At 55.0% G+C, this 27,354-nt stretch overlaps 3 protein-coding genes across 11 annotated transcripts in view; 2 read left to right on the forward strand and 1 right to left on the reverse strand.

Moving 5' to 3' along the window:
* MRNIP (MRN complex interacting protein) overlaps positions 1-10,243 on the forward strand; it is a gene marked incomplete at its 3' end in the record, with an annotated part of 25,777 nt that extends 15,534 nt beyond the window's left edge. The window contains exons 5-7 of one of the 3 annotated variants that reach the window (XM_081136571.1): positions 420-527; positions 8,834-8,944; positions 9,097-10,243. In XM_081136571.1, coding sequence (XP_080992697.1) covers positions 420-527; positions 8,834-8,923 — 198 coding nt within the window. Of the gene's footprint in view, positions 1-419; positions 906-8,833; positions 8,945-9,024 lie in introns of those variants that run through there. The other 2 variants (XM_081136572.1, XM_081136570.1) reach the window with 2 other exon arrangements.
* Positions 1,083-24,852, reverse strand: SQSTM1 (sequestosome 1). 3 transcript variants are annotated; one of them, XM_081136568.1, is made up of 11 exons: positions 24,776-24,852; positions 23,544-23,632; positions 23,377-23,468; positions 19,616-19,659; positions 11,603-11,698; positions 10,857-11,086; positions 10,623-10,764; positions 9,809-9,889; positions 5,056-5,267; positions 4,603-4,798; positions 1,083-1,950 (listed from the first exon to the last, which is right to left on the reverse strand). In XM_081136568.1, exons 5-11 carry the CDS (start codon positions 11,649-11,651, stop codon positions 1,793-1,795), a joined length of 1,068 nt encoding a protein of 355 aa, XP_080992694.1. In that variant the 5' UTR covers positions 11,652-11,698; positions 19,616-19,659; positions 23,377-23,468; positions 23,544-23,632; positions 24,776-24,852; the 3' UTR covers positions 1,083-1,792. The 3 variants fall into 3 exon arrangements, with proteins under 3 accessions (XP_080992694.1, XP_080992695.1, XP_080992693.1); XM_081136569.1 differs by lacking the exon at positions 19,616-19,659; XM_081136567.1 differs by lacking the exons at positions 19,616-19,659; positions 23,377-23,468; positions 23,544-23,632; positions 24,776-24,852 and adding an exon at positions 13,582-13,866.
* MGAT4B (alpha-1,3-mannosyl-glycoprotein 4-beta-N-acetylglucosaminyltransferase B) overlaps positions 24,707-27,354 on the forward strand; it is a 10,335-nt gene continuing 7,687 nt past the window's right edge. For all 5 annotated transcript variants that reach the window (XR_013998769.1, XR_013998770.1, XM_081136564.1 and 2 more), the window contains exon 1: positions 24,707-24,877. Coding sequence is in view for 3 of the 5 variants with exons in the window: in XM_081136564.1 (XP_080992690.1) it covers positions 24,781-24,877 (97 nt within the window). In the remaining 2 variants the exon portion in view is untranslated. The remainder of the gene's footprint in view (positions 24,878-27,354) is intronic.

Consider the following 27,354-nt stretch of genomic DNA (forward strand, 5'->3'; position numbering starts at 1 on the left):
GCAGGCAGGATGGAGTCTGCATCACTTTGCAGATGGCTTCCTGGCCTTACCCAGCTCACCCCTCCTCTCAGGCAATCTCTTAGCTGATTCTAAGGTCCCCACGAGATGAGCCCCTGGTTATGTATCTTCCTTTTGGGGAAAACCTGGTCATGGAACTTGGCAGAGGATTTGGAGTAAGGTAAAGGGCACTTATTCACTCTTTGTGCTAAACCTCAAAATCAAAGCATGTCCTAGCCTGCAGCCTGAGGACTAGCTGGTAGAGCACAGAGCAGAAAGCACCAGAATCCAAAGGGAGAGACGAAAGCGGCAGTGCAGACAGGCACAGGGACATTTCTCTTCCCGTCCCCTGGTCCTGCCAGATGCTGGCACTCATTCTGAACCAAGGGTGTAGCCATCTCCTGCTTTTGTCTCCACTGCAGGATCATGCTGGCCTAGCAGGGAAGGTCAGAGAAGGAAGCAGCCATGAGGCCTGGGACACCAGGAAGCCCACTGGTCCTTGGGGGGAACCACTGCATCCTGCCCAGCAGGTCAGGGCCACATCTTCTAAATGGGAACAGTTTCTTCCGTCACCTGGAAACAGCTCACATGTGGACACACAGCCCTCGACACCCCTACAGAGGGACCCCAGGCCAGCTGGGGCAGCACAGGCTGAGCAGCGATCCCCCAGAACTCAAACTGCAAAGGATGCAGATCTCAGCAGGGTAGCCAATATGCTCCAGCTTCCTTGGGCCATACATACTCCTACGTCTGGGCCCAACAGGCCCTTTGGGGAGACCCCTAAGCAGTTGCGGGCCATAGGCCCTCAGGCAGAGGCCGGGCCCTTGGTCAAAGGGGCACAGGAGCCCCAACCCGTGCGACTATGTGACCTCTTTAACACTGGTGAGGACTTCGATGATGTTCTGTGAACAGACTAGTATGTTATGTAGATGTGTCTATTACATGAGCCCTTCTCCACTAGACCTGTGTCACTGCAGACAGGGTTCCCCGAGGTGCTGTTAGTGACTAGGACTGAGGAGGATTTCATGGGAACTAAGAACTGACAATCAACAACTTTCAAACAGATCATCTTTCATCACAACATCTTTAAGTGCTTATACCATTTAATTACAGATGGTTTACAGATGTTCTAACAGAACAACTACAAAGGGATCTTTACTTTAAAAGCAGGTGACAGATTTGGAAAAGAGATGACTATAATGGTTATGAAACAGGCAGTGTTCGGTGACCACCACCGGTTCCCGTCAGCCCTTCCTATTCCCAGATCCGAAGTCTGTGCTGGGCTCTCCTGCCCTCCAGTACTTGCTCCAAGACAGCTTCCTCCCTCTGGACGGGATGCTGGCTGTGTTCCGGCTAAACTCGGAGTATATCGGGTTTCTAGCAGGAAATCAACTACATGTCAGTGTACTATTAGTCATTTCAAAAAAGAAAAAGCAGAACGCCATTAGGCAAGATGTCTTCTGGACTGCTGGTGTGATCCTGGCGGGCAGAGAGCACAATGCGCAGGGTGGCCTAGCGTTCTCCCCAGGAGCCTCGCTCTGCCTGGGATACCTCCCACCCCACCCTGGCTGCAAGAAGCCGGGCACTCAAGGGAAGCTGGTAAACACTCTTCAGATATCATCACATTTGGAACTCCTTCCTTGTGTCACTCGTCCTACTGCCCTAAATGGCTTCATGCATCCCCACCCCCCAATTCTGAAAGAAGAATGCAGAGAAACTGGAGCGCTGGGGTTCTACACTAGCTTAACACAACTATGAGACAAGAAGGGAAACAGAGAACAGGTGAGCAAAACTGTCACAAGGGCGGTGGATGATTTGAATACTGGATGGTATCCAAGGCAGCCCCAATGTCGTAATTCTTGGTCTGTAGGAGCCTGGTGAGCCAGCCGCCTTCATCAGAAAACCCCATGGACAGCATCTGGGAGAGGGACTTGATGAGCTGGGGGTCAGCGTCTGCCAGAGAGAGTAACAAAAGCCATTAAGGGGAGTCACGAGGCCCCAAGTGTGACCCACAGGCAGCAGCATCCCATCCAACCAGCAAGTACCCAGTGCCTACAGGGCCTGGCCCTCCCACAGGGTCTCTAACCCTCACAGGGACATTCCAAGGCAGGGATTTTTCTGTAAAAGGCCAGAGAATAAAGATTTTAAGCTGCTTTGCAGGCTATTGGTCTGTCACAACTACTCCATTCTGCCGTTGCATCATAAAAGCAGGAAGATGGTATCTAAACAAATGAGTAGGCTGTGTTCCAATAAAACTTGTATTTATGGCCCGGTCGGTGTGGCTCAGTGGTTGAGCATTGACCCAGGAACCAAGAGGTGGCAATTCGATTCCCAGTCTGGGCACATGCCCAGGTTGTAGGCTCCATCCCCAGTGGGGGCTGCAGGAGGCAGCCGATCTATGATGTTTCTCTCTCATCAATGTTTCTATCTATCCCTTTCCCTTCTTTTAAATATGTTTTAAAACATTTTTTTTTTTAATTTACATTTATGGACACTGAAAATAGAATTTCATCAGATTTTCACAGGTTTTTTTTAAAAAATATATATAGATTTCAGAGAGAGGGAGAGAGAGATAAAAACATCAATGATGAGAGAATGGTCACTGATCGGCTGCCTCCTGCACGCCCCCTACTGGGGATCAAACCCACAACCAGGGCAATGTGCCCTGACCGGGAGGGAATCTAACCATGATCTTCCGGATCCTAGGTCGATGCTTAACTGCTGAGCCACGCCTGGCCAGGCTTAACTTTTTTTTTAATCCTCACCCAAGGATATTCTTTCCATTGCTTTTCGGGGGGGGGAGGGGGGAGAGAGAAACATCTTTGTGAGAGAGACACATCAGTTCAGTTGCCTCCTGCACATGCCCTGACCAGGGCCGGGGATTGAGCCTGCAACTGGGGTACATGATCTTGCTGGAATCAAACCCAGGACCCTTCAGTCTGAGGGCCAACGCTCTAATCACTGAGCCAAACCGGCTAGGGCCACACGTCTTAACTCTTTAATGAGGGGAGTAAAGAGACAAAGGGGGGCCTTATTTATTTATTTATTTATTTATTTATTTAAGGAAGGGAGAGAGAAACATCAATGTAAGAGGGAAACATCAATTGGCTGCCCCCTGCACATCCCCTACCGGGGACTGAGCCTACAACCTGGACATGTGCTCTGACCAGGATTGAACTGGCAACCTTTTGGTACATTGGGACGACACCCAACCAACTGAGCCACGCTGGCCAGGGCCACGTCTTAACTTTTTAGACAACCGTTATAAAAATGAGAAAAATCCCTCCTGGCCGGTGTGGGTCAGCAGTTAAGCATTGACCTAGGATCCAGGAGATCACAGCTCAATTCCAGGTCAGGGCACATGCTCAGGTTGCGGGCTTGATCCCCAGCAGGCGGCGTGCAGGAGGCAGCCAGTCAATGACTCTTAATCATTGATGTGTGTCTCTCTCTCCCTCTCCCTTCCTCTGAAATCAATAAAGATATATTTTAAGTAAATAAGTAAATAGAAAACCCCCCTGGCCAGATGGCTCCACTGGTTTGAGCGCCATCCCGTGCACCAAAATGGTTGCAGGTTTGATTCCCAGTCAGGACACATGCCTAGGTTGCGGGTTCAATTCCTGGTCGGGTGCGTAATGAAGGCAACATCGTTGTTTCCCTCTCCCTCCCTCTCTTCCTCCCTCTCCCTCATCCCCCCCTCCTCTCTAAAAAAAAAAAAAAATCAATAAAAACATATCCTGGGGTGAGGATTTAAAAAAAATTTGAGCCCTGGCCTGTGTGGCTCAGTGACTAGAGCACCAGCCCACACACCAAAGGGTCATGGGTTTGATTCCCAGTCAAGAGCATGTACCTGGTTGCAGCTTTGATCCCCAGCCCCGCTCGGGGCTAGTGTGGGAAGCAACTAATCCATGCGACTCTCTCCCCCCCTCCCCCCCCATCCACTCTCTCTAAAATGCAATGGGAAATCCTTGGGTGAGGTTAACAAAAAAGTTTGAGAAAGTCATTCTTGGCCCATAGGCTGTAGTCTGTCTCCCCTGCTCTAAGGCAAAGAAGACAGACACTGGGGGACCAAGGGCCACATTTGGCCCACAGATGGGTTTTCTCTTGAACATTGTCTTCAACAATATTGCCATGTGACGGTAATGAACTGGAGCAGAGTATCAGCTGCCTCTTTTTACTCAGTGTGTGCACCGGCTGCCACCGTCCCCACCTAGCCCTGCTGCCTTCCACACTGCTTCACATGGTGGCTTCCTGCCTGGCCCCTACAGGGACCTCAGCTGGGGCCCTGCTAGGCCGGCCTCTCCACGAGGAAACAGTGAAGGTGGCCTCAGAGCCCACTTAGTGGTGCATGGCAGTGCCAAAGCCAGTACCACCGCTACGTCACATCTGCCTGCATAATTGCAGGTCTAGATGTTAAGGTTTAGAAGTTACTAAAACTAGCTGCACTTAAAAGGGCTCAGTATAGACAGGAGGACAAAACCAACTCCTAATTTTCTCTCATGCCAACAGACCAGCCCCACCATAGACGCCTTTTTGTGTTGCTCAAGACAGGCGATAGGATACTTGGAATAAAAAAGGTAGAAGTACAAAATCCCTGAGATCACTTGCCTGGTGGTAGATGTGGGTACACCGCAGCTTCCTTCAGCCCTGTGGGTCCTTCCTGGGAAGGGTCCAGAGAGCCTGGCCCTTCAGATTCGGGCATCTGTAGAGACTGCAGTTCACCTGTAGACGGGTCCACTTCTTTTGAAGACAAGTGAGTCCAGTCATCATCTCCTCCCAAGCAGTTATCAGACTCCATCTGTTCCTGCAACAAAACCCCCATGAGCACACAGGCCATGTGCAAGAGGCCCACCGGACCACAGTCTCAATTCCTTGGAGAGTCCACATGTGGAAGACACACTGGCAAGGAGCTAGAGGAATACTCTTTACAAAGTTCTAGCAGAGGGGTCACAGAATGACTTATGCCACAGACTTCACTCTGTGCCAGAACTGGGTCCCAGCTGCATAAGTGCTGGGGCGGGGCTGTGGCTGGGGTGCTGGGAGGAGCGGGAGGGTGCTTGCCTGAGGCTGCGCACCCGGCTGCAGGGTTATCTTTTTCATCTGCTCCTCCAGAGACTGTGTTGCTCCTTCCATGACTCCGTCCGGTTTGCTGGGGTCAGAGCAGCTTCCTGGCTGAGAGCTGCACTTCTCCTCTGTGCTGGAGCTGCCTGGAGAGACCGGGGTCAGGCGGCTTCTTTTCCCTCCATGTTCCACATCAATATCGACTTCAATGCCTAGACACCAAGGAGAAAACAAAAACCTCTTAAATCCTTAAGAGGGCGAACCTGCCAGATTACAAAGTGCTTTCACATTCAGCCCCCCAAGTGTGGGAGGCTTGGGATGCTGGCATCCACTACAGATCTGGAGTCACACCACCAGTACAGGACTGGGCCAGGATGGCAGCCTACCAGCAAGAAGGCAAATAGATGGTCATCTTTGACCTTCAGGATCCCAAGGGCTTAACTGCTCCCAAACTCCTGACCCCAAATCATCTTGGCTTCTAGAAAAAGTCTTATTGCACCTTTCTCTTCCTCTAGCTTAATAAAACATTAATCTCAACTGACATCCCAGGTCAATTTTCAGAGCCAGTAAGTCTAGAAAGAGATACTGTTTTTCCCTAACCACGCAGGACAGATCTGCACAGCAGACTGGGCCAGGGCCTAGCAACCAGTGGGAGCCAAATACCACCTGTGGCTAGAATGCCCCATCGTGGCACAGAGGACTACAGGAAGCTCCCACCTGACCTGGCTGCTCTCTAGGCCAGAGGCACAGCTCCTGCACTTTGCGCACCTTTCCTTTCATCCTGGCAACTCCCTCTGTGTTGGGTCCTGTTTGCAAACACCTTCATTCTAGGTTTATTTTCATTTTGACCACAGAGAGGTTTCAAGCTCAGGTAAGATGATCAACACCTTGCATACGAGACAACTTTGTTCTGCCCCCACACCTTACTACTTTAGCTGGGTATAGAATTCTAAGTTGAAAACCATTTTAGTTTAGACTTCTGAAACCTTTGCTTGTGCCACTGTCTTATAGCTTCCAGTGTTGTGCTTTGAATTCCCAAGCCTTTACAGTAATCTGGGGAGTTTCAGGAGCTTCTCTTTATCCCAAGGGTTCTAACACTTAATAATGATAAACTTTGGTGTGGGGTCTTTTCTAGTCATTGTACAAGGCACCAGAGGGTCCCTTTCAATCTAGAGATTAATGTCCTTGGTGCAAAGAACTTGTATTCTTTGTTCACTTCTTCCCTTCAGTTTTCTCTGTTGTCTTTCTGGAATTCCTGTTTATCCTATTGTGCCACCAGAATTAATCCTTGAATTTTCTCTCCTCCTGCCTCTATTTGTTTTGCTTTGCAATGTTTCCTTAAGATGACCTTAAAATCTAAGCCTCCTTTTGAAATGTTCTCTTTTTTGCTATTATTTATTTTCCAAGAACATTCTCATTTTGTCCCCTTTTGTTATTTTTATGATATCCTGTTCTTTATTCATGGATACAAACAGGTTTTTGTGTCTTTCACTGAGGATGTTAACATTCTGTTCATTGTTACATATCCTTCCCCAAGTTTCTTCTTTCCTGTGTTTGGAAGTTTTCCCAAATGGTTGGTAAGCTGTGGCTGTCTGACCCCAGGAAAACACTAAGGAAAGGCCAATAGGAAACATTGTATGTGAGGCCAGGAGTTTCCATCTACAGGTGACCAGATATCCGGCCAGGCATCAGGATCCTAGATGGCACAGCTATAGGACTCTACTTGGGCACATTCAGCCTCTCCTAAGCAGACTCCTTAGCTCCTGCTGGCCCCACTGCTCATTCATGATGCCCAATTTCAAGCTGGTGCCTCACCCTGCCCTGTGTCCCTGTTGTCTCTATAGCAAAACTTCCCTGCATCAAGTGTTCCAGATCTCCTGCAAGGGTTGGTAAGGGTCATCATCTGGCTGAGCAGGGCCCTGAAGTCTCTATGTGATCCTTCATTGGGTCATCAACCCATCCACTGGTTACCTGGCCTTCCTGGCCGGGAAGCTGGCCTTGCTTTTCACCAGAAACCTCCATGTGAATAACCAACTCTTGGTTGCTGCCCTCCATCCATTTCCCATCTTCCAAAGTTTCATGGCATCATCTTATCTTGTCTTCTATTACTTTTCTCCCTTTTTTGTCCATGTTGCTTTAAACTTTTTAATCCCCTTACTGTTATTTTAACAAAGTTTGAGGAGCAAGCAGAAATAAACGCAGGCATAACTACCAGTACCCTCATCTACAATATTTAAATTGTTTTTCTCCTTACATTTTCCCTCCAACTTTATTATGAAAGGTGCAAACAAACAGAAAAGCTGGAAAAACAATACAACAAAACCATGTACTTTCTCACTGTTAGGTGCATAAATGACATCACTCTTCTATAATGGATCAGAGACATTATAGAACTAGGGATTCTCCAACTTGATGATTAACCCAACACTACAGGGCTTACCAGACTGTGCCATAGTCTGTGCCCTGCTGCCCCCAAAGCCTGTGTGTGTGTAGGTTTTATGGAATACCTCGTGAAGACAAAGGCCCTGCTGCATTATGTCCTAGATGTCACTCACTGTGACCTTAAGCCAGGAACAGTTCTGGGCCTTGGTGGACCCACTCCATTGGTTCACACAGCAACTATCAAAAAATGGCCTTGGGGCCTGGCCAGTGTGGCTCAGCAGTTGAGCATCAACCTATACCAGGAGGTCGTGGTTTGATTCCCAGTCAGGGCACATGCCCAGGTTGCGGGCTCAATCCCTAGCAGGGGGAGTGCAGTAGGCAGCTGATTGATAATGTTTCTATTTCTCTCTCTCCCTTTCTCTAAAAAAATCAATAAAAACATTTTAAAAATTTAAAAATTTAAATTAAAAAAAAAAATGGCCTTGGGTTCTTACTTTAAAGTTGCTGATTCACTGCACACAGACTGCCCTCTGGGATGTGGTGTTGGCTCACTCCCTTCTGGGCCCTGCCTGGGAACAGTCCTTTCTAAACAGCAGTGAGTCATCCTAGCTGTTAGTTCCTCATAAAAAAAATACCCATAACTCCAACAGCAGAATTTAATCAATTCCTCGAATGGCTCTCAACTGAAACTACTCAAAGGCATATTTTACTGAAACGTTCCCCCTCTTGTAGGCTTCTCCCTAGCTGGCAGAAAGCAACTCCATCCACTTTGAAAGATGTGAAAAAGCCTTGGGCCTTATCCCAAGAGACTTCTGAGCATTTCCAGAATTATTCCCATGTGTCCTGAGTGAAGAATCCAGCTCAAGTTCTGAAACACACCACAAGCTCAGACGCTGTTGGATGGACAGCAAGTGTGGCCCAGAGTCACCTGGGAAGCCTTCAAAACACCCAGCTCCAAGGCCCTCCCCAAGGCCCACATCCCAGAATCCGGAAGGCGGGCCAGGGACTCGTACTGTTGTCAAGTTCCCTACCTGGACCTAGACTTGATTTTGTGTCTTCCCAGGTTGTCTCCTTCATTCTTTTAGTGAACGACTGTTGTTCAGAGTAATTTTAAGTTTCCAAAATAAAACAGCCTTTGTTGGTGATACTGATGCTCAGCCAGCTTGAGAACCACTGTCCACTTACCATCTTCCAAAGAACAGTTCCCATGGCCCTTAATCACAGCCCATTCGGTGGATGACCACCTCAAATTCCACTCCCCTTCACTTTGTCATTTAAATGAGTGGCAGGCAGAGTTTAGCGGAGATTATCTCCCCCTTATAATCTGATCACTGCCCGTTTTATCCCCCTTGGAGGGCATTAAGACTATCAATTATTTTTCTCATGCTAACTCTAGTATAGAAACCATGTGTGGTCTGAGCTGTTTCATGGAGCAGCAATGCCAAGATGTCATCGCTGCTTCGAAGCTGTACCTGGGGCAGAATGAGCGTGAGCAGAAATGTCTCAGGTAAGAGGTGATGGCGGTCATTCCCTGTATGCCACAGGGTGGGTGGCGGGTGGGGTATGGGCATCCTCTTTTTCTTTCAGACACTGGATACAACTTCGGGACTGGGTGGACACTTCCTGCCACTGCAGTCACAAAGATGAACTCTCTTCTAGTCTGAGATCATGGATCTGTGGTCATCTTGAACCAGAAGTCACCTCCTTTAATCAGTTCTCACTGCCACAAGGCCTAGCCCTGCAGCACCCACATCCAGACTAGCGGACACAGTGGATGCTTTCAAAAACCTCAGAGGTCCCACCTGTCACACCGCCAGGGGACACGTGCTACAGTTCTCTCACCCAGAGACCTACTCTGAACCCGAGACACTAGGAACCTGGCGTCACACAGGGCCCCTTCCTCTATTGCTCCCTGCTGCCCAGCACCTGCAAGCCCTGCAGGAAAGGTTCGGGGTTGCAAAAAAGAGGGAAAGAGAAAAGGGATCTCAACTACTCACCCAAGTCCTTGAGGAAACCCCAAGGCTCACACGAGGGGAAAATACAAACTGTTCTTCCCCCAAAAGACAGATAGGCAGAAGTTGACAGGCCAGCCCTACAGCTGAGCCTGGTCACCCTCCGTACTGGGATGTCAACCAAACGCCGGCTGATTCTCCTGCACTCATGTGGAAAGCTCAAGAATCTGTCAGGGAATTCAACCTTGAGTGGCCTGTGGTACACTTGGCAAAGGCTGACTTGAGGCAACCAATCTTTACTAGTCTCAAGGGCGTTCCCTTTCCTCTGTAGTATCTCAGGTGAAAGCCGCAAACAGCCACTCACACTGAGTTACCAGAAGGCCCTGCTGGCATCGAAGAACAGACAGGCCAACACTTACCCAGCGGGCTGAGGGCGGCTGCCACGCTCTCCCCTACGTTCTTGAGGAAATTCACACTGGGGTCCTCCGGTGGGCCAGAAGCTTTGATGTTTGAAAAATAAAAACGATGTTTAATTCAAAATACATCTCTCAACAATCTTGATCTCTGTTGCAGTGCTATCACCTTCAGGCCTATCCTGGCAGCCTGCACCCCATCACTGTCCTCGCTCCCTCCCATTCCAGGCCACCTCCTGGGACCCTTCGTTCCCCTGCATCTGTGACCCTGGTGATCAGAACCCCACAAGGGGTTCAATATACGCAGTATAAAATATTACATCCTAGATATGTTATTTTCTCAAAAATCAAACAAATATCCCCACCTTTGTCCCCAAGGATGAGGTAAATCAAAGGACACAGTAAGAGTAATAAAACCAGAATCCAAAAATCTAGAATGCCAGCTATGTGTAGTTTTTAACTTTGTGACTGTTTATAAAGACAACCTCATTTGGCTCTGACTTTCAGGGCAGCTAACATAAGAGAATGGAGCACATTACAGAGACAAAGGTGCTGGAACGGTGCTGAGCCAGGCTGGGGCCCAGGCTAGGTTTAGAGCAGGTGAATTAGTGGCCTTGGGCACTCAAGCACCTGTTTTCCCGTTTGTAAAACAAAGACGGTGCTCCGCCCTCTGCAGGGTTTGGCGAGGATTAAATAACCTCAATGGCTGTGCAGTGCCCCGACCAGCGCAGGCACAGCAGGAATTCAGGTAATGGGGAAGGCCTTCCAGCTCTGCGGCCCTCCCACCTGGCCCTGAAGAAGCCAACAGACCAGTGCTCACCAGATTTTGCTGTAGGGCTGGAGTGGGCGTCCCCTGCCCGAGGAGGACGTGGGCTCCAGTTCCCAGGGAGGCCCATCTCCCAGCCAGGCCATCCACAGTGCCCGTGTTTCAGCTTCCGGAGCCAGCGGCTGTGAGAGAAGCTCTGGGGAAAGGAAACAGAAGGGCAAATGGTGCTGGGTCAGGGGGCTCCAGCCACCCTGTGCCCACCCTGGCCAGCTGGGAGGCCCTGCTCACCTCAGAGAGATGCCCAAAGGGGCTGGGGAAGGCAACCTTGCTGTGCTCCTTGTGTATGCCCTTTCCCTCGCAGCTTGCACACAGGTCGTAGTCAGGGCAGACGCTGCACTTGTACCGGGTCCCCACCACTGGACCGTTGCAACCATCACAGATCACATTGGGGTGCACCATGTTGAGGGGTGCCTCCTGAGCACATGGGGGGCGGTGGTCCCGCCGGCACTCCCTCCTCTCTGCAGGGAGGGTAGAGAGCTATGAAGTGGAGTCCCACAGTCTCCCCCTTGTCACTACTGCGGGGCTGTCACCACTGTGAGCAGGCCCCTGGTCCTGCTCTCCAGACACTGAGTCCATGTGGAACTCAGCCGCTCAAGTAACAGCAACAAAGTGACCTGAGAACCTGCCAGAAGGTTCCCAGGACCTGCACATTTACCTGGGCACGTGTGGCCCAGGTGGGAGAGAAGCAGCAGGGAGCTGTGTCTGCACAGCTTTGGTCCTGCCCTTCACTAAAATAAACCCCACAGCACCCCTCAAAGCTGCCCCAACCCATGGCCCTTGGTCTGGGCACAATCAACAGTGAACCCAGAGACCTTCTGCCCCTACCCACTGTGGTGGACACTGACTCCTTTCTCAGGCCAAGCACAGCCATGATCACGCCCCTACACTGTCTGCAGCTCCTCTCCTCTTTGCTGGGGGGATTTTCCCTATAATCTCAAGCCGTCCGGTTTTACCTGGTAGGCAGCAGCCCTTACCTTTAATGTAAATACGGAAGATGTCATCCTTCACATATGACATCGCCATCGTCAATTCCTCGTCACTGGAAAAGGCAACCAAGTCCCCGTCCTCATCTAGATTGTTTAAAAGACAGCACATGAGCACCCAGGGCTCCTCGCCTATACACAACTGCTGAAAAGGGCTGAGGCCTGAGCCACAGGAGCACTTTTGGGGCTATACCTGAAGCCCACCTGTCTGAGGCAGGGGGAAGCAGGACTGAGGCGATTGCTTTCACTCTGCCGCTGCCCAGAAGGTACAAACTCCAACCTGGGCCCTGGCGCACGGGGGAGGCAGAGCACGTGTGTGCAGGCGCAGCAGCAGTAGTAGCTGGCTACCTACTGTTCGGCTTCTAGCCAGCTGCCCCTTCACAAAGGTGCTGCCTCAGTTCACATCTGACCAGGCCCAGACCTCTCTCTAACTGTGGGAGATCCCCAGCTGTGACCTGCTCCTGGGAAACCAGGCTCCTCCAAAGGCCTTGGCCCTCTTGAGGTTTAAGGAAGACACCCACTTGCTTCCTCCCCCAACAAAGCTAAAACTATGGATTTGTATCCAGTCTCCTTTTTAGATATTGGCTCAAATGGTTTTAAAGCACCACCATGTAGGTCAAACCACACCATACATCTGCAAGCTGGACCAGCTTTGTGGGTCACCAGACACACAAAGCTTATGTACCATAAGAACAGGGGCAGTGTCAAAAGGTGAAAACAACCCAAACATCCATCAACTAATGAACAGATAAACAAAAGGCTCTATGTCCATACAACTGACTAGTATTCAGCCACCAAAAAAGAATGAAGCACTGACACACTACAACACTGGTATACCTGGGAAATATTATGCTAAGTATTAAGAAGCCAGTTGTGAAGGCTACATATATATATTTATATTTATATTTATATTTATATTTATATGAAATGTCCAGAATAGGGAAATCCATAGAGAAAAAGAGATTAGTGGTTGCCTAGGGCTGGGGGGCTGGGAGGATGGCTAAAGGATTAGAGTTCCTTTATAAGGTGGTGAAAAGGTTCTAAAATTGTGATCATGGTTGCACAAACCTGTAAATATGCTAAAAATTGTACACTTTGAGTGAATTGTATGGCATGTGAATTACAGCTCAATAAAGTTCTTACAAAAATAAAACCAACCAGGAGCGGGCCTGGCGCCCAGGCCGCACCCCTCAGCAAGGGCCCAGCACAGCCCTGCCCAGGAGCCTGCCTCTGCCGCCGCCTCCCTCTCAGCCACACCTCCCCACCCCACCCCTAGCAGCCACCAGTCAAGACACTGGACAGTTCCTGGCCTCCCGTTCCACGCAGCCACTTCGGAAGAAGGTTCTGATCTTGTTCCTCTGCCCACGACCAGTGGGATAACGTCTGGGCTCAGCCTGGTCTTGGGCGTCCTGCGGTCTATCCCGGCCTCTCCTCCCCCAGCCGCCGCGGACTGAGCGCCAGGCCGCACAGCCCGAGTCCCCTGCACCCCCACACTTGTTTACCCGCACCACTCCTCTTTCCAGGCGCCCGGGCTCTTCCGGGTCACGATCTGAAACCCCACCGGGCACTAGCAGGCCCCGACTCCGCAGCAGCAAGATGTCAGTGTAACCCGAGTGCCCGCCTGACCACCCTGTACCCGCCGCCAGCCGGCGAAGACGCCCAAGAGCACCCTCGCCAAGATCTGCAACATCATGGCCGGGGGAGGGGAGGCCTCTTAGGCCCCAGGCCTGAGACCCGCCGGGAGAGCCTTGGCAGACCATGGCCCCACAAGAGCCGGCCTTGGTCACCACTCTTGGTCACCCGAGGTTGCTCTGGGGATCCACGCGGGCCTCCGACCACCCAGTGAGCGGCCAGGACAAAGCCCCGCAGGCGCCACCAAGCCCATCTCGAGGGAAGGCGCGGCCACCCGCCCCGCAGGCAGGCCTGCGTCAGGGCCCCGCGCCGCTCCCGAGGGCGCCCGACCCGCTCACCGCGGTAGTGTGCCTGGAAGCTGCCCGGCCGCAGCGCGGGGAACAGGGCGGCCACCCGGCTCAGCAGCCGCTCGCAGGGCCCGAGGCCCGCCGTGGCCTCCGCCTCCGCCTCGGGTTCGGGTTCGGGGCTGAAGCAGAAGCTGAAGCGGCGGATCTCGCGGGTCGCCTCCTCCTTCCCCAGAAGGTACGCCTTCACCGTAAAGGAGGCCATCGCGCTACGTCGGAGAGCAGGAGCCTGGCTGTGGAGCCGCAGCTGCGGGCTGGCGGCTTTTGTAAGGGACCTCGGAGTCTGGTCCCGCCCCCTAGAGGGCGGGGTCTCGCGCGGCCCCGCCCCCAACGCTGCGGCCGTGGCGCGTGAGCCGCCCTGCCGGACCCCCGCGCGTATCGCCCCCTCCGTTTCCTAGCGGTCTCCCCTGCCCCCGTCATCGCCGACCCCTCTCCTCGATGCCCCCAGTGCACCGGTGACCCCGAGAGGCCGGCCCCGCCCTCCGACATCTAGACGTGGACTCAGGCCTCTGCACCTGGGGATAGAACCCGCAGGGTTCCCGCCCCCAGACCCCTCCCGGGCCTGGCCGTGACTCAGCAGAGCGGAGCCGGGCCGCCGGGGAAGCCCCACACGGGGGAGCGGGACCGCAGAGGCCCGCAGCCGGGGGGCTCCCAGCGGGCACCACCGACCGGATCAGACTGGCTCCTGAGGGGCTGCCCCTACCCTGCCGCTCTTGACAACCCCCCATTCGCTGGAAGGCGTCGGTCTCCCAGGTGGCCTCCCGGGATCGCCACCTCCCCCGCACACTCCAGGACGGCCCCTCACTGGGCTGAGGGACACTGGCCCCCCTCAGGAGCAAGCGCGAGAGGCGCTCCCAGTTTAATAGGAACTAGGGCTTAGAGGTGCCGAAAGAGCACAGAAACCCCACCCGCACCCAGCTGGAGGGCCAGCCTAAGCTCCCTGGAGCCTCAGTAGACGCCAAGTACCACTACAGCCCAAGACACTCCCGGTGGAAGCCTGGACACCCGCCGGTCGGCACGGGGGTTCCCTTCAGCAGGTAGCGCCCAAGGGCCTGTGGGGTCTCAGGCCTGTTGGCTTCATGCGCAGCCCAGGGGTCAGACCAACAGCCCTCCAACTGGAAACCAAGAAACATGCTTTGACACAAGTGACCTGTTCACGAGCCTGAAGGAAGAGTATGTCACCAGGAAGCCTCCCGGTGGGGTCCTGTACGTAGCAGCTCGGGCCTGTTGAGTCAAAGTCATGTACTTTTAAAGTCATGGAGGGGTTTGTGGGAGCAGGTAACCTCAAGGCATGGGAAACCCAGACACACACACCTCCCCCAAGGTTGGGTGGATTTGATTAGTCAGGTTCGAAGGTGATTCGCCTGTGCGAGCACAGCAGGGACCTGTCCACAGTTGTGGCTGGTCCTTCCCAGAGTGTTCCAGAGCAGGCAAAGCAGTGCATCCCTGAAAACAGCCCTGTAGAGAGGACAGTCCCCTCTCAGGTCCCCCGGCATCCCTACGGTGAGCCTGGGAAAGAGACCCCGCGCCCGCGCCCACGCCCTGCAGACAGGGTCAGGGACAAAGGAGGGGCGGTGCTGGGCAGAGGCTGCACAGCCCACGGTGCCCGAGGGCATGACTCAGCAGCCTAGGAGCCTCGCAGCCCCTGCAGCCTGGGCCCAGAGCCAGGCTTCCCGCTCCCAGGGCTCCAGTGTCCCCTGCTGAGTGGGTGGGGGGTACACCAGGAGAACCCTGTGGTCTGGGGAACCCTGGTTTCAGGAAGGGCCCGAGGCGCGGCCCCCCGTACAAAGGTTTGTCGGAAACTGGAGGCTGCCCGCAGGACCGCCTGGCTTTGGCAACGTCTGGGAAGGTGGGGTTGCAGGAAGGGAGAAGCCAGATGGCGGGAAACGGGCCCCTGAAAACAGACCAGGAGACCCTCGGCCCTGGGGAGCCCCAGCGGTGGCCTTCCCAGCATGCCCCGCGGCGGCAGCGGGGCGCAGGCCTTCCCCGCCCTCCCCCAAGGGCAGGAGAGGTAAACAAGGCTGCGGCAGGGGAACCCCCTGGCAGGGCCCTCTCCGCCGGCCTACTCGAGGTCAGGTGGTCAGGCCGGCAGTGAGTCAGCGTCCCATGACCAGCCACCACCACAGGGAGATCCCCAGCCCGGATGCCGCCAATCTTGATGACATCTTAGCAGGCAGCCAGGCGGCAGGGGTTGGTAGCAGCAGTGGGGAGGCCAGGCTCAACTAGACCCTGTCCTCATGAACTGAGTTCCATCTTCTGCCCTTCCCCTCCCTGGGCTGCAGGGAGTTCCTCAACCTCCCCTGTGCCCACTGGCCACCTCCTCACCTTCCAGGGCATGGCATTCACACTTGGGGGGCAAGGGGGAGTGAAGCTTGGTGCCTGAATCAGACCAACTATCTACTACCCTGTCATCTTTTAGCAAATGGCCAGCTTCAGTTTCCTCATCTTTGAATGGGGCTGGAGTGGGATGACGTAGGTGGGATGACTTGGGTGCCGGCTCCCAGGTGATGCCCCCTAGGTGTGCTAGTTGTTGTTTGGCTGCCTTTGGGGGTATCAACTTGGGGATGGGAACTTTAGGAAGGAGACTGTAGCCAATGGTGGGGGTGAAAGAGTGGGGAACCTGGAAGAGACCTGAGTGGAGACTTTCCAGGGTACTTTGGGAGCAGGGGTGGCAGGAGGTTGTCTGATTTGGTTTATTGCTTTCTGGTGTATTGTAACCACCTCCTCAGTTCCCATTGCCTTCCTTCCAAAAACAATCCCATCCCTTGATAATGGTTTTCTGAAGATCCATTATTTTCTTTGGGGTATGGATCCAAGCCTTGAGGTGGGTGCTGGGCCAGCCAGAGACACGGCCACTACAGGACTCAGGCTGAGAGGCTCTGGGCCACCCTTGAGACTGAGGATCACAGGGGATCAGGCTCCTCTAGACCCCTGAGTTACGCCCAAGGGATGAGTTTATCGTATGTGGGGGAACAGGGTCAGGGGCAAGGGTGGGGTGGCCCCCAGGTCACACTGGGCTGGGACTCCAATGCCACTCCCTCACACCAGAGGGACCCCCCCTACCCCCCAGTTCCTAACCATTCCACCTGGTGACTTTCTCCTTGGCTCTTCCTCCTGCCAGGAACCTTTCCAACTGCTTCCCATGGCAATCGCTCATCCTAAATGTCGATGGAGCTTTCCGTGGCCACCCTTTCAGGAAAATCCCCAGGCAATGGATATCACCTTCTTTAAGCCCTTCCTGCAAAGGCCTACAGCCTAGCCAAGATGTGTCAGGGGCTATGGTGGGGGAACAAAGGGGGGTCGAGTCATCGTTGAAATAAAATAAAGCCAGGAAGAAACATGGATGGGATTTAGGTAATACCGGGTTGTGAGGCATGAAATCACCCTGGCCGCCCATACGAACGCTGGAGGGTGGCAGCAGCCATTCTGAGCTTGGCTGCCGACACTAGGCCCGGGAGTGGAACGCCTGCGCCCTCCCGAGGGCACTGAGGGGGCCCCCGCGCCTTGGGTCGCCAGCAGCCTTGCGCACGGGGCGCTGGAGACAGCTCCCACCAGCGCCGAATGGGGGAAGGGAGGCGGACCGAGGCCTGCGGGGCCTTGTCTGTAAATACTTATCAGAAAGCCCTGCGCCCAAGAGCGGCAGGAACTAACTCTAAGCCCGACAGGCGGCGCTAGCACCTCTCCCGCTGAGCCCGGTCCCGCCCGCCTGGCCTGGAGAAAGCTGGCAGCCCGGGAGGGAGCGGCCCGGGCTCAGGCCAACGGGCGGGGGCGTCCCTGGAGGGGGTCCGCAGCTCGCCTTTGGGGAGGCTGCACCCGACCCTGTCCCCATCCCGCCGGAGCGGCGTCAACCTGCCAGACCCTACTCCCCAGGTGCGTCCTTGGACCCCCAGAGCTGTACGGGGCTCTGGCCGACTGAGAAGCGGGCAGGGGCTCCTGTTTCCCGCAGCAACTAGGGAGAGCGCACCTCTACGAGTGGGAGTCAGATCCACCGGTCGCAAGTGGCCTGGTCGGGCTGCAGGTCCCCTAAGGCTGTTCATTAAGTGGGACCCCAAGTGGGCTCGGAGGAGGGTGACGACAGGGGTCCGATGATCCCGCCCCTTCCTGCGTCTATACCTACCCAGGGCGGGCATTCTGGGGATCCGGACAGCAGAGGGCCGTCCAGACTGCTGAAGGTTCTGGGGGCCGCAGGAGACCATGCGGTGACCTCTAACGGAGCTAGGCGCCTAGGCCTGGCAGACTAGGTGACAGCAACTCAAGGCAGAGGAAGAAGAGAAGGCGCAGGAGGATGCAGGGACTCCCAACCTGGCTGGGGCCCCAGAGGTCAGCGTAACACTTGCCAGGGAGCGCCTGTCCCAGGCTGAGCAGTGAGAAGGTGTCTGGGCCCTGGCTTTCCCTTGGGAAGGAGTTTGGGGTCACATGGAGAGGGTAGTGGCCTGCAGCTTAGGCTCAGGGCTCTGTCCCTCCTCTCTCCCAACCCCCACCCTGGCCAGTCGAAAACCTGGAAATGTGCAGCTTTGAAATCTAAGCCGCCTTCTCTTGCTCCAAAGTTTCTGTGAACGGATCGGATCAGTTCCCTGCCTGGAGCTTGAGCTCCCCTTATCCTGCTTGGCCTTCCATCCAGGACCCAATTCCTTCACATCCCTGCACACCTGCTGGCGGTGGGCACTTCTTTTGCTCAGCCTGTCCCCAGCACCTGGCAGGTAGAGAGCTCAAGTAGCGTGTTCAGGGAGGAGGGGGGCTTGGGGGTCATGCTCATGTTGGACCTAGAGTGTGTCCCCTATCCTGTAACCCTCACACTCTGAGGCAGGACGCCAAGGGGTTCTCCTTTGATAAGCTCTGCAGGGCTGCCATGCCCGGTAGTTGGCTTCGAGCCACCTGATGGCAGGACAGTGGGTGCAGCTGGGCTTTGCACAGGTGACCAGGTGAAGGGAGGACATGGGGAGGCCCTCGTGGCTGAGGCTGGGTCCTCAGTACCCTGCTCTGCCTAGCGCTCAGGATGGCACCCAGGAATTACAGTCTGGCAGGCCCTGAACTGAGGAGAGAAGAGAGGGATGGAGGGTCCACAGGGCCTGGGCCTCCTGGAGGCCAGGCCAAAAAGTTGGCAGTATGGCCACCACTATAACCTTATTAAAGAATGTGCGATGGGGCTCAGCGGTTGAGCATCGACCTAGGATCCAGGTGATTGGGGTTCGATTCCCGGTCAGGGCACATGCCCGGGTTGCAGGCTAGGCAGTCGATCAGTGAGTCATCATTGATGTTTCTATCTCTCTCTCTCTCCCCCTCCTTTCCTCTCTCTGAAATCAATAAAGATATGTTAAAAAAAAAAAAAAAGGATGTGAGATGGGAAGTTGGCAGCTACTGAGAAGGGCACAGCCCTTCACTAGGCTGCAGTGACCCACTCCACCACCCTCAGGCACTGCGGTTCCCCAAGACCGCAGGGGTGAGGGGAGAGGGTCAAAGTCTTGCTCACTCCTGCTCCCAGATTTGATATGCATTCCCCATTCCCGGTGCTCTATTCATTCCTCCCCCACTGTGGGTAGGGTGGGGTAGGCACATGGCCCAGGTTTGGCCAACCAGAGCACTGTTGCCCACTGAGTCAGGAATGCACATATAACCCAAGCTGGTAAAATGCCCACAGGGGCCACCTGGAAGCTGGAGTCTGCCTGTGAGCTGGGCCCACACTGAGCAGGGGATCAAGGCCTCATCTCAGCAACTGAGCTTCTGGGTCCCCACAGGCCTAATGCTGGATCATGAGACAGCTTAAATCAATTGATTTTGGCCTTCGTCAGTTGAATCCAAGAGTACTGAACCACCACTCCCCCACACCAGATGGCAGCCCCAGGGTTCCCAGTAGCAGTTATGATCACAATGCAGGCCAGAAACATGAGAGTCAGCTGTGACCATGCCATGTCCTCAAACCACAGCAGTTCTGGCTGATTGTACATCCCAATAACAACAGTAGTAACATTCCCACACTACTTCTCTTATGCCAGGAAGTATTCTGAATATTTTATATATATTAACTCACCTGCTCCCTTGAGGTGAGACCATTGATTAGGTCTGGCGAAGGACCTGAGACAGAAGAGCCATGTATCAGGTAGAGGCCAGAGCATTTATTTATTTGCCAGTGCTGGAGTTTCTAGGGCTCTCTTTCCCTTTGCCAGGGAAGCCTTCTATGCTCAGGTGGTTATTCCTGTAGCCTGGGCCGGAACTACCATGAGCAGAGCCCCCAGGGACCCTTGATAGATATGCAGCTTTGAGAAATATACCTTTATTAAATCATAGACATTTGGGGTTATTACAGTGGCATAATCAAGCCTATTTTTTTTTAAATATATCTTTATTGATTTCAGAGAGAGGAAAGGAGAGGGAGAGAGAGATATAGAAACATCAATGATGAGAGAGTCACTGATCGGCTGCAGCCCACAACCCGGGCATGTGCCCTGACCGGGAATCAAACCCCGATCGCCTGGATCCTAGGTCGACGCTCAACCGCTGAGCCACGCCCGGCTGGGCAAGCCTACTCTTTTTTTGTTTTAAAGTAGATTTTAAAAAACTTTTTTTTAACCCTCACCCTAAGAGTGAGGCTATTTTTTTCCATTGATTTCTAGAGAGAGTGGAAGCGAAGGACAACGGGGAGACAGAGAGAGAAACATCAATGTGACAGAGACACATCCATTGGTTGCCTTCTGCACACACCCAACCAGGGGCAGGGATCAGACCTACAACAGGTATGTGCCCTTGACCGGGAGTTGAATCTAGGACCCTCCTGTGCCCAGGCCAACCACTGAGCAACACTGGCCAGGGCAATCAAGCCTATTCTAACTGATAATTATCCTCCATTTTACCTGCTGGGAAAATGGCCTCAGAAAGGATTGAGTCACACACAGTGGTGGAGCCAGAATTATGAACCCAGACAGGCTGTCCTTCTAGCCCATGTTCCTGATACACGGTCTCGGAAAGCCTGTCCTGAACCCATCTACTTGTCATCTCTAACCCCCACCCCGCATTCCAGACCATCTTTCGTGGTGGAGAGATGCTTATGTGGAGGCAGGAAACTTTTTTCTCTACCCTCTTAGGTTTAGTAGTTGGGGCCTGTGAATTAAAATGACACAAGACAGATTAGATTAACAAGAACAAAAACAGATTTTTATTCAAGTACTAGGCGGTTAGAATTTGGGGTCTTATATACCAACTTAATAGGGGAAGCAGAGGGAGAGGAGGGGGAGAAAGGTACTTATAGGAGAAATAAATGACTTTTAGGAAAGATAAATGGGCCGTTAGGAGAAGAGATGATTGACAGCTGTGTGTCTGGGTTTATTAGGTGATAAAATCAGTCTTTCCCTCGTTGCTCCTGGGGAAGAGATTTAGGACAGCTGAGTTCTTTTGGGAAGCTCTGCTTTTAGGCAGATAAGGGACTTCAGGAAAAAAGCCTATTCTCAAATGCCTTCAGCTCAAAATAATTTTCATGCCACAGGTGTGTATTCTAAACTTCCTTCCCTGCTTCCTCTTTTACTCTCTCTAGTCCCTTCTCATGCTTGCCCAAGCAATCATTTCAAAATGCAAATCTGATTGTATTGACCCCAGGGCAGTCCCCACTCCTCTCCTTGCTTTAGAGGATCCCCATAGCTCCAAGGGTAAAAACCCAAATTACTGATACGGTGTGCTAGGTGCTGGTGCTCTCTCTGCCCTACCCTGTCTGCCTCTGGTGCCCTCTCTCACTGAGTTCTACCCTGGCTGGCCTGGAGGTTCCTGCAACAGAGACATTTGCATGTACTGAACCACCTGGCCACCTTTTCAAGGCAATTTCTCCTCTCCCCTGGATCAAACTGCTAACCTTATTTTCTCAGGAAGGCCCTCTGCCCTTCAGGCATGGTCATTTCCCCCAGGATAAGCTTTCTGAGCCCCATGGACCTTTGTTATGAATGAATGTGAGAATGAGGCATCCAAGGAAAGAAGGCCAGCAGAGGGATGAGGTGTGACTTAGGCAGGACTTCTAAACTCTCACTGTGCCAGAGACACCCTTAGCAACTAGAGAAGATGAAGGACCCCTGCTTAGAGCCGTGTTTTCAGATGCATAAAGTATATTGCATTACAAAAGGACTGCTAATGTTGAAATGCAAATGCCAAAACATAAACACACACACAAAGTTATGACATTATAAGATACAGAGGTAGGACTAATAGGTACCAGAAACACCAGGTAGCAGCGGGTAACTGCTACTTTGAGGGGTTTGCAGCACCTGCAGCGCGTATGAAAACCCCTGTGATTTCTGTGTGACAGCCACAAGTACTGTGAATTCTGCTGGACTTTACTGCCTCCATTCACAACTCAAGGAAATGCAAATTTCAGTTAGAGGTTAGTGAAAGTAAAGACAGAATTTTTTTTTTCTTATCTCAGCTCCTGGAGCTCCCCAATTCTGGATCCCTAGAGCACAGGTTAAGAAGCCTGGTGAAGAAGGGTGGAAAGAGAGGCCACTGCCAGGGGCTGTCCCAGAAAACCTCCAGAAGGCAGTGTGGGCTGAGGGCTGACATGGAATCCCAACACAAAGGGTCATTTTCACTCTGTGGGAAGCAAGAACAAAGGAAGGCCCACAGCAGGGTCTGGAGAGAAAGTAGGACTTGCTATGCCCATTTGGCTCCACCCTCCCTCCTGGATGGGGGCCAGTGTCACTGTCCCCAGCAAAAAGGTGAACCCTTGGGTGAGGGGGTGCCCCATCCTAGGCTGCAGGATGACAGGCAGAGCTCACCTGCCTAGAAGTGCCTGAGGGAATTGGGTTGCAGGCAGGCCCTGAGGAATTCATTACAGTAAGGGTGCAGAGAGCTGTGGAAAACTGGCCAGGAGCCAGACAACTGCTGCCGTTTCAAAGGATAAAGTTGGGAGTGCAGAGGCTACAGGGAGGGACACGTGAAGCTCTCGGACAGCAGGGCCCAATGATTGCATGCAGTGGGCCGTCTCTCACAGCGATGTCACTTCTGCAGGCCTTGGGGGACATACCCCTTACGCCTCTGCTCTTTCCATGACCACCCCCTCTGCAGCCCCCTACTAGTGGTAGCACCAGACTTTCTTCCTTTGGGATGTCCCTCCCCGCCCTCAGTGTACAATTCTGGCAAGACAGTCAGGCCTGGTGCTGACCCATTCTCAGCCAAGTGGTGGGTGTGTGCCCCGAAGTGGGTGTGTGGCCCAGAGAACCCCCTCTGGGATTGTAATGGGGTAGTGGGAGGAAACAGCCTGGCTGCAGGGGGGGGGGGGAGATGGGGACTGGAAAGACTGCCCTCCTTCTCCACTCCCTGGACCACTATGGCTGCCTAAACTCAGCCATCAGTTTCTGTGTGTGGCCGCCTTCAGTCTACTCACTCTAGCCCCTCTCCCATTCTCCATCACTCCAGACCTCACACTTACCAAAAGTCAATCACCACCCTTCTCCCCCACCCTGGCCCTGGACAGTCCCAGTGCTGACAGAGGCCCTTCAGTCTCCAGGCATCTGGGCAGAATTCCACTCCCATCCTGAGCCATCCCTGCCACCCCCACCCACCCTTCTTCCAGCCCCAAAGCCAGAATGTAGAGGGGGAGGGGACTCAGGTGAGGTTCTCAAAACTTTAGTTTCTAACAAGCCATCTCCTTAATTTTTACTGGTTTAATTTCCTTAAATCAACGCATTTTAAACTTCAATACACACCTAGAAAAAAAATTAAACCCTTTGTATCACAGCCCAAATGAAAAACCATTATCCCTTGCGACAAATAGAAGATGCCTGTGAAAACAGGAACACAAAACAAGACAGTTACCTCCAGAAGGCTGCGACAAGGCCGGTCTCCCTTCATAGAATTCATTAGCAAGGTGAGAGAGCAGTACCACTTTCTCAGCACTGGAAACAGGCCTGAAGGAAAACTGAGGCCAGTCATTTAATCAGGCCCCAGGATCAAGTCTCCCTCAGCCGCTGGCCCTGACTCACCTGCTCCTGGCAGAAGTCTCTCTGCAGAGGAAAATGCCCAGGCCCTACCTTCTTCTAGGCTCCTATCTTGCCCCAGATGTAGGCTTGGGCTGAAAGAGGAAGACAAATGCTCAGCGTCTCCCAGTCTGAACCCATCCCAGAAAGGCCTCTCCCACCAGGGCCCCCAGGGTCCTTGCAGCCAATGCTAGGAGCCAGGACTATTAGGAATGGTGCTAAGGCTCCCAATGCCTGCCCGACTAGTCCCTCTATGGCTGTCCCCTCCCTGGTTCCACCGAGGGCTGTGCAAAGCCTGGATGGTACAGGAATAAAGGTGTAAGCGCCCTGCAGTAAAGGGATAGGGGGCGCTGGACGGTGAGGGCCGCCGACCGCACCACCCTGAGGCTCTGCCAGCCTCCATACACCCGTGCCTGGCACCTGGGAGGTCAGCCCAACTCTGGGCTGGTCACTGTGTCCAACACTCCCGCACATCAGCTTCTTTACTCCTAAAATCACCCCACGGTCCCTATTTTACGAAGCAGGAGCACCTTCTGTCCCTAGCACGCCTTTATCGGGCCAACTAGAGAAAGGTCCTGCAGGCAGAGGCCCCTGGCTGGAGGCGGCACCAGCTCCAGCCATCCCTCCCCCTCCCACCTCCTAGACCCTCCTCGGACCCGGCGGAGAGCTCTGCGGATCCCCGAGTGGACGGGGACAGGGTCCGTATCTGGGGGGGTTATAATGGAGATGTCACTAAGAAGGGGCTGCGGGGGACGAGGGCGCGCCGCCCGCACCGCAGCGGGTCCGCCGCGCTCGGGAAGGCACCCGCCTCCACCTAACCCACCGGAGGCCGGACCCGGAGCGGCCCCGCGAGCCCACGCGGGCGCCGCGGTCCCCAGCCGGGCGCCGGTCCCCGCCCCGCCTCCTCGTGGCGCTGGCGGCAGCGGCGGGTGCTGCGGCCCCTTTAAATCCGGGCCGCCCCGCCCTGCGCTGCCGACTCCGCCGCGGCCCCGGATTCAGGCCGGGCCGCGGCTCTCGCCGCCCAGCCCAGCCCAGCCCGGCCCGGCCCAGCGGCGGAGGAAGGCCCCGCGCCAGCGCCCCGCGCCCCGCGCCCCGGAGGAGCCGGCCCCGGCCCGGCCCGGCTCCGGGCCCCGCCACGCCCCGCCCCGGGGCCGGGGCCCCCGCCGACCCCGGCCCCGAGCCCCGGCCCCGGCTCCCCGGGCCATGCGGCCTCGGCCCCGCCGGCGCCCGCCGCGCACCCGAGATGAGGCTCCGCAATGGCACCTTCCTGACGCTGCTGCTCCTCTGCCTGTGCGCCTTCCTCTCGCTCTCCTGGTACGCGGCCCTCGGCGGCCAGAAAGGTGAGCCCGCCCCGCCCCGCCCCAGACCCCGCGCCCGGGCGCCCGCGGCCGAGCGGGTCGGGCGGTGGGCCGGAGGCGGCCGGAAGCCGACGCGGGCGCCCCTTCCCGCCCGACGGCGCGGAGGACGCCCCTCCCCTCCTCGCCCCCACTTGTTTGCTGCGGGAATATCGAAATCCTCCTCCCGCCCGGGCCTGGCCGCGGGGCCGAGCCGCCGCCGGGCCGGGTCGCGCGCCGGGCCCCGCCTCCGGGAGCACGTTACGCCCCCGCCGGGGGTCGCTCCCGCTGGGCGGCGGGCATCTGGGGGGCGGAGGGGCAAGGTCACGGCGGCGGCTGTGCCGGGCGCTCCCCGGGATGCTCCAGGCGCCCGAGCAGGAGTAGGTACTGTGGTCCTGAGGCAGGCAGCCGGGCAGCGACCCTCTCCCTCCCAGCACCCCTTCGCCCCAGCCCCGCGCCGCTGCTGCTCCCTGGGGATCCGCGGCCCTCCTCCGTGACATCTGGCCCCAGGACTCCCCGCAGGGCCCTGGGTGCTGGGGCGGCCTTCCTGTGGCTGCTGGCCCGGGAGCGCCCAGCCCGGCCCCAGCGGCCGATTAACTCACTTTGTGTGGTCTCATCGGGCCATCGCCCCCCCCCCCCCCCGAAGTTTGGCCAAGTTGGCCAGTTCACCACCATGGGCCTCCGAATCTGGGCCAGCACCGTGGGGGTAGGAGATGGGGGAAGGCGGCACCAGCACTGTGTGTTGGTTGGGATGGCTGGGGCCGAGGAGCCCTAGGAAGCCCTGGCCCATCCAGCTTGCAGCACAGGAGGCAGCGGGAAAAGCGGCTTCCTTCCTGCCTCCTGGCCTTCCTGCAGAAGGCTTCGGCAGGATCAGGCTGAGGTCAGCTGACCCTGTGCTTCCCTCCCACCTCCTGCTTCCCTGTTCCCCCACACCACACTAAATGAGTCTGGAGGAGGAGGGCTGGGGGAGGACCTGGAGCCTTCCTGACCCTCTAAGCCCCAACAGCCCTCCCCACCTGCTCCTGCCCAGCCCAGCCCAGCCCAGCCCAGCCTACAGCGTCCTGTTTGTGTGGGGGCCAGGGGCCTTGAGGGGATACCCCTAGGGCTCGTCACAGGGAGGGCATGACTGGGGCAGAGTTCTCTGTAGGTCTGTAGGTGGGATGTATCACCTGGGGGAGAGCATGGCTGGGACAGTCTCTGTAGGTGGGGTGTCACCTTAGGAATGGCATTTTGGATCCTTGGAAGAGTGACCATGTAAGCAGACTGGCATGGAGGCCCAGGTGGGGCTATATCGGAAGGGTTGAGGCACACTTGTCTGACTGCGGGTGGAGTGATGAGCCCCTACACCCTGTCCTTGGCCAGGGTACAGTTTCTGTCTGCCTCCTGCAGCAGCCGCAAAGCCCTCAGCCTGATGTCAGGAGCTGCAGTGCAAGCCCCACCAGGACACCTTTGGAGGCCTGGCTGCCCACAGGAAACCAGTGTCCAGGGCAGCAGAGTGAGGGGATTCCAGTGTCTCCATTTAGGGCCCACTCTCCCTGAAGTGGGCATCGAGGAGACTGATACTCCAAGGGCCTGGGGAGTATGAGAGCACCCTCAGCCAAAGAACTGTGGAGCTCAGAAGCAAGGGTCCTCACCCCTGGGGCATGGAAGCCAAGGACGCTGTGAGGCACAGTGAGGGCGTGACCTGAGCCCTTCTTGTCCAGAGCTGTCACTGTTTCTGGGGGCCCATTAGGGCCACACCTTTGAAGGCCTCAAGAGAAGCCTGAATCTGAGCTCTTATGTGACCCCTTCTTATTCCTGCTTATGGACACCTGTGGGGAAGCCAGACTAAGCCAGGCTGAGGCCAGACTGGACCCTGGCATCCAGTTTGCAGCAAGTGAGGAACTCAGGATAGGGTTGGCCCAGGCACTGGTACGTAGGGGAAGGGCAGAGGAACCTGGGTCTATAGGGAAGGGAGGAGGTGGGCAGGTAGCCAGAGAGGAAAGAGGCAGCAGGAGAAAGTGGCATCCTGAAAGCGCAGGGACAGGAAGGACATGTAGGCCTTGGCAAGATGGGCCCTGGATATGGGTTTCACATCCAGCCTTGACCACATTTGTGCACCACCTCTGCTAGCACTCAAACTGTAGCCCTCAGCCAAGTATCTGCTGAAAACCTGTTCCTAGGGAGGACAGCAGATCCTCTAGGGGGCCAGCTTCATCCACATGGCACTCCCCAGCTTCCCAACATCTTGTACTTCAGCAGCAGTGGAAGCCCTTGACCGCTGGGAGCATGGGTAAAGGTCCTGGAGAGGAAGTGAGCACCTGCCCCATTTCCACCCCTTACCCCACCTGCTGGTTAACAACAGACCTCCTTGGGCCAGGCTCCAGCCTGTGCCCTTCTGAGCCCCTTTCCCCTTCCCTGAGCATGGGGCACAAGGTCTGGTTCTTTAGCCAAGAGGGGACCAGAGAGAAGATTGTGGTCCATGGTCCTCAGGTGTCCTGATT

Source organism: Miniopterus schreibersii (genome assembly GCF_964146895.1).
Source record: "Miniopterus schreibersii genome assembly, chromosome: 4".
Taxonomy (NCBI): domain Eukaryota; kingdom Metazoa; phylum Chordata; class Mammalia; order Chiroptera; family Miniopteridae; genus Miniopterus; species Miniopterus schreibersii.

Bases quoted from the DNA above. Each gene is read 5' to 3' on its own strand.
- SQSTM1 (XM_081136567.1), bottom strand. From the start codon at position 13,792: ATGGCCTCCTTTACGGTGAAGGCGTACCTTCTGGGGAAGGAGGAGGCG. The intron at 9,890-10,622 runs GTGAGCACTGGT...CAAACATCAAAG, and splicing joins CAGCCCTACAGCAAAATCTG to CTTCTGGCCCACCGGAGGAC. The intron at 5,268-9,808 runs GTAAGTGTTGGC...CTTGGTGTCTAG, and splicing joins AGCCGCCCTCAGCCCGCTGG to GCATTGAAGTCGATATTGAT.